This window comes from Columba livia, chromosome 3, assembly GCF_036013475.1.
Source record: "Columba livia isolate bColLiv1 breed racing homer chromosome 3, bColLiv1.pat.W.v2, whole genome shotgun sequence".
Classification (NCBI taxonomy): domain Eukaryota; kingdom Metazoa; phylum Chordata; class Aves; order Columbiformes; family Columbidae; genus Columba; species Columba livia.
The window spans coordinates 91,223,109-91,229,237 of NC_088604.1; the positions used below are offsets into that span (position 1 = coordinate 91,223,109).

At 43.4% G+C, this 6,129-nt stretch overlaps 1 protein-coding gene across 3 annotated transcripts in view; it reads left to right on the plus strand.

Annotated features, from left to right (window-relative positions):
• PLB1 (phospholipase B1) overlaps window positions 1–4,173 on the plus strand; it is an 86,092-nt gene extending 81,919 nt beyond the window's left edge. For all 3 annotated transcript variants that reach the window (XM_021289505.2, XM_021289507.2, XM_065059762.1), the window contains 2 exons: window positions 2,265–2,339; window positions 2,818–4,173. In XM_021289505.2, coding sequence (XP_021145180.2) covers window positions 2,265–2,339; window positions 2,818–3,039 — 297 coding nt within the window. In that variant the 3' untranslated portion in view covers window positions 3,040–4,173. The remainder of the gene's footprint in view (window positions 1–2,264; window positions 2,340–2,817) is intronic.
• Window positions 4,174–6,129: the final 1,956 nt, after the last annotated feature.

The window sequence follows — 6,129 nt, forward strand, 5'->3', positions numbered from 1 at the left end:
TGCCACGTGGTGTTTCTGTTGGCCATTACTCATCCTGAATCACCATCAGTCTTTTTTTTCTGTGTCCAGGCTGTCACTCATTTCCTACGCATGTAAGGATATGGACACAAAGCTTTCTACTGGGGTGGCAGGGATCAGGTTTTTACCGATGTGAAGCTCAACTATTCCTTTCCATAGAGATCTGTCAGTCTATGCCAACTGAGGATTTTACTGGTTACTAATTAAATCCAGTTCTTGTACCACATCCCCGCTTTTCACCCATAGCCTGTGTCCAGCAAGGCTGTGTGAGCTGACTGCAAGGCCATATTGTTTCCCTGTTCCCTGAAAAGCTCAGCAGGCTGCAGGCTCATGGCCAAATGACACGGATTCTTGTCAGCACACGTAAAAGGCCAGACTGTGCCTGGCCACTGCGTGGGTATGCAGGGATGGGGATGGCTTAAGGAGCCTCTCCCTCACCATGATGTTCTTTGCCCTTTTGGCTTCACACAAAGCAAGGCAACGCATGCTCCTGCTCTCTGAAGTCATAGGACCGTAGTCTTAAGGGGCACCCACTGCCCCCAAATCCACCCTGTCATTCCCCCAGCCCGGGAGAAAAGCACCTGGGCAGTATATTTAGCTTGTGTTCTGCCTCTGTGTTTGCCACGTGCTCTAGAGGAGCTGTGTGTTTCTTCCAGAAGTTGCCCTGTGCACTCGTGGATGTGGGGATGCTGTCATCTTCAAAGCTCAGAAGCTAATACTTCTGAGGAACAGATCCCGTAGAAATGAAGCAAGCATGCCTGGCTACAGAATTTTGTACCTTATCGTCATTTGTCTGGGCTCTGTGCCAGACTCCTTACCAAGTGCCCTGGCACGGGGTCTATTACAATTATCTACAAATAACCAGTCGTGCTGCAGACAGAATGCTGCAGGACATGAGCCGCACATCTTACAAATAACTGCGTCAGAGTTTGAGCTGTTCCCTTTAAGATGCAACAAAACTACCAAATTCAGTCTGCACAATGTCAGTTGGTGGGCAGGCCCAGTGATTAGGACTCTTATGTGAGTCCAGCAGGACCCCAAAACAAACAGCCGAATTTGGCATTCTGTTTTGCTTCTCATCTTCTCTCCACTTGTTAACTTTTTTCCCTTTCTAGTCACATTTTTGTGTGGTTCATATCTCTATTTTGCAGTCTCTTCTTCCTGTTTTGTTTCTTAACTGAACTGGATAGGGATAGTATTTCCAGTGTTTCCATGTGGGAATCTTATGGATAGAATTTGTTTTCTCTGTGTTGTGTTGGGCTTGTTGCGATATTATTTCTCTGCAACATACAGCTGACGCTTTGATTGTTTGAGGACAGTAAATGCACATATAGACCACAGCAGAAGCACTAGCACTCCTCTGTGCTGCATTCCCAGAAGTGCTGGGTAACAACGCTGTGGTTCTCTATGGGCCAGTCCTGAAGTCATTACTTCAGGCATGTCCATGCACAGTTGTAAACACTTGGTTAACGTGACTGAGCAAGCCTCTACTTGTTAGTTTAACTATGGTAACCAATGGTATGTGCACTCCTAGCCAAATACAAATGCTGTGCTATTAGCTTGGACATATTTTTAGTTTGTAATGGATTTGAGGTGAGCCTGTGGTCAGCTATTGTAACTTAGCTGACAACTGGTAGTAGAAAAAACTCTATTTAACTCACTTCTTGCAATCTTGTGAACTTAGCCTCAGCTAAAACTCCCAGGGAATTTCTTGTGTGAGTGCAGACTGCAGAGGTTGGCACTATCTCATCCTGTCTCTGTAACTGTACATCGTTTCTGAAGTCAATTCCATCCATGACACCTAAGCATCTTTCTTTCAGTACTGTGCTAAGTAACATGACTAACATCTGTCATGTGTTTGGTTTTTTCCTGTGTGGTTTATACTGTCATTTGAGATGTGTACGTGGGAGAACTGGGTGTATAGCGAAACAATTTGTTTTAGCAGAATATTTAAAGTATGTGGTATTCAGAGTTATTTTCTCCTCAGCTCAGTGCAAAAAGAGGAAAGGCTTCTCCTGTTCCTTGCTTCCCAAGGGAGTTTTTCTGCAGGCAATGCATCAGATTCTCAATGTCTTCAGTTCATGAGCACTAAAATGTTTGCAAACTTTCATGTGGTGCACTTCTATCACATTTCTTCATTGCTGCAAGCAACAAAAGATTGGATAAAACGTCGTAACCACCCAAGTCATGAGAGTCTGAGGAGGAAAAAGAATCATTATTAACTTTACTATTGCTTTTCTCCTCAGCTGGAGCCAGTTGGTGAAAAGCAGACTTACATCAACTTTACCCATGACAGATCAAAACTCAAGTGTCCAAACCCTGTAAGTAAAGGCCAAGATGTCCATACTCTCCATTGACTACTTTTATTTTTCCTCCTTTTCCTTACTGGTAAAATTACTTAAAATAGTATCTTTGTGAAGGCTTTAAATAGCTAAAATATACTCCTCTTTTGTTACACACAGGAAAATGTACTTAAAATTTAATGCAAAAAAAAATTTCCTGGCTGCAGCAGAAAGCCTCTCATTTGTGCCAGTTTTAATGGGTCTACGTATTTCCATTTGGTTGTGTTCAGGAAACAAATTTGGACATGATGCCATCACTCTCTGAGATAGCTCCTTTTTTGTTCTATGGACGTTCAGGCAATAAGGCAGGAAAGATTTGAGCTAAAATAGGGCAGAAACAGCTGACAGTCTGTGTAAAGACTGACAGTCCCTCTCTGGGAAGGGGTGATGGCATATTGTCTGAATGCTGCCTCTCAAGGGGTTTGTGGTCAGTAAAGCCTTTGCTCTCCCTTTGTAGGAAAAACCCTTTCTTTCCACACCGAGAAATAGTGGATCCAGAAATTCAGCTCTCATCTTGGAGAAAACTGAACCTTCAGTCCCCTACTGGGCTGTCATTGTGGCTGCAGTAGCTGGAGTCCTGGTGGGTTCTTTACTCATCTGGCTTGTGTCAGGAAAAAGAGCCAAGAGGCACCAACGTGAGACTGACAGAGAAAAGAACGTTAAAATGACAACTCTGTAAAGTGACTGGAACAAACATCTGTCTCTGCTGAGGCTGGTCTCTGGTGTGATGCAGCAAAGTAAAAAAAAAAAAAAAACGTTGGGTATAAATGAAGCTCCTTGGTTAACCAGGAATTTTGGGGCCTGATAATCTTGATCAGAAAGGTACTGTGGAATTAGTTTCTGCAGATCAGTCAAGTGGAGGATGAAGTTCAAAGTGTTAAAGCTTTTTCATTCTGGGATGCAATTCTCCATTTAATGAATATTAATCAGGATGTCAATTGCTTGTTTGTGCATCTTGGCACCTTAATTCTGCCCTGTTTTCTTATATACCTGTATATCAAATGTTAGATACAAGTCCACCAATAGTAAGGTGAGATAAAAAAGAAAAGCTGCAATTCCACATGTTAGATTCCAGCAAGACCATTGGGCTGAAGGTCATTTTACACAGGGAAATATAAGGTCATGGAAACAACTTTAAGCCAACTTCTGAGCAACCTGGACCATCCATGTGGCACCTCTGGTGCAGTGCAGTGAGAATAATCACAGCCTATCCACTGCCTTGGACTCCAGGGACCAGACGTGAAGCTGGGCGACATGCATCACTTCTCCTCCAAGGCTAACTAGCCCAGGGCCATTCTGCATCCTGCTGCCCACTGCTGTTCAACAGCTGGTTCAAGAATGGGCTCTTCCTGTGAAGAAGGAATTTCTTCATTAGCATGCAGTAGGGGGTCTAAACAAAAATGAGGTACCTGATTGGCAACCTAGCCTGACCTGAACCCTTCTCATAGGACCTGTGGCATGTTCAGGTGTCCCATACTGGAATCTCCATGGATATGCCCCGAGGAATAACTTGCAAAGTTTTTTCAAAATTCTGATCAGGACTTCAGAGGAGGCTGTTCCGGGAAATTAGACATTCCTTGTTTCATACTTGCAGGTCAACTCGCATTGAATACATTTTGCAGGTTCCCCATGTCTTGTTTTCCAATATCTTTGTTGTTTCCTGTGTCAAATACTGCAAATTTTTATTTTACAGAAGCCAAAGGGTGGTTTGCACTTATGTGATTTTTTTCTTTCTTTTTTTCTATTTTTTTTTCAATGTGTACAACATTTGCACTCCAGAAATGCAAATGAGCATAAAAATAAAATGTTTCAGAATGTGTTCTGGGATTCCTAAATCTACTTATTATGCACACAAAAGGTATTTAGACTCCTTTTTACATGTCACTCCTGTTATTTTCCTTGCTAAGATAAAAAAGAGGTGGATAAAATTCAGGTTTCAGGGGCTGTAGCTCTGCTCACCTCTCCTTTGATCTGTACTCAAAGGTTGTGCCATTACTAGTAGGACTTTCATTTGCCTAAATCTTATCCACAGAGCTCTACATGCAGCCCCAAGTGGGGATATATTTGGAATGCAAAACAGAAGCACCCCCATCTTGTTTCAGTGCAGCACAGGCACCTCTGCTGCTCTTCCTGTCCCTGTCTTCACTGTGGGCCATTAACTCTTTACCTGATATCCCAGCTGCTGGTGTTTATTTAGCTCAGTAAATTGAAGCAAATGCAGCCTCAAACCTACAATGCTGGTGACAAGATTTATTGTATTCCAGTCCATTCCACAGCGTCTTCCCCTCAGACACATTGCAAAACACAAGCCTCACAAGTGAGGAACCTGAGCAAATATCCCAGTGGGTCATGAAGGCTGTAATCTCCTCTCATCCCTGAATGTTGTTCTCGTGAGTCCTCTCCTAGGAGCTTGGATAGCCACTGCTCTATTGCTCTCGGCTTGGGAAGGAGTAAAAAGAGAGAGCTCACTGCAGATCCTTTCATCAGTGCTAGGTATTTAAAAGAAAACTTAAAACAGTACTTCAGTGCTGATTTACCTTTCTAAACTGTGTGTACGTGTAGGAATTGGGGTGGGGTTCCTAGAGCATGTGTTACAGGTACAGAATACTGCAGTTTCTCACATCAGGTTTGTCTTGCTAGAGATGCATGCAAGTGCTTCTTGAGTTTTATGCTGGTGCCCCTGCTAGAATAAATAATTAGACATCCCCTTTCCTCACTTAGCTAAATTTTGTTTGGAGATTCTGAACGCTAAAACATGAGGGATGCTGTCAGTTAGGAAATCAGAAGAAAGATGGCTCATAGCATCTCCAGCATCCTGAAGGACACTAGAGTGTAAATAATTCTTGCAGAGGAGCCAGTGTCACTCCACTTTGAACTGCAGACTCCAGTTGCCTACGGCACCCAGCTCTGTAAGGAATGATGCCTTTACTGATGCTTTTGGGAACAGAGAAGCCATGGAGCTTAAATTATGTTGGCTCTGTGCTGCTTCTGCAACAGGAGACTTTTCCCCTGGTTTCTGTAGCTGTGGTGTAGCTCTACTGCGCTGCTCCAGCAGGAGCACATAGGAGCTGGAGTGTGAACTTGTGGGCTTCTTGTTTTGTCTCTGGAAATATCTTCTGGCATCTTTCTTGTGGAGACTGAAGTATGTGATGAACTGCACTGACATTTAAAAAAACCATCAAGAATCATGCAGTTTGCAGCTGCTCCACAAGGAAAATTATTTCCTTGAATATGTTGCTGTTGTGCATTCCCTCTGTGCTCATTAAGTGGATGTAACATTAAGCTGAAGTGAATGATAAATTATTAGGTCTGGATCTTAGACTGCATTCAGTTTCACATTAAATCAGAGAGTAATCTGTACGTGCTGTCCATCAGTTGTCCATTCCCCTGTTTTTCTTTGGTAATGTGCCCTTGGCTTCAGACGCCCTCATGGCATTTTTCCCTCACTGGACCACTGAGTAGGCCAGCTTGCCTACTGATGCACAAAAGAAGAGAGGCTTTGAGTAGGCCAGCTTGCCTACTGATGCACAAAAGAAGAGAGGCTTAGGAGGAAATTCAAGTCTGCATGGAAAATTCCATTAAATGGACACCACGTTTGCCCAGGATTTTCTTTGGCCAATGGTGGTCTCACCCACCACTGAAAACTACCTCTTCTTTTGTAAAATGGTTTCTTAGCATCCTGAGAAAACATGTTTTGTGGATTCTTCCTCCGGAGAAGAGACAGAGGTCAGCCTGCACCAGCAGTTGCTGTCCAAAGGAGCTCTGTGGG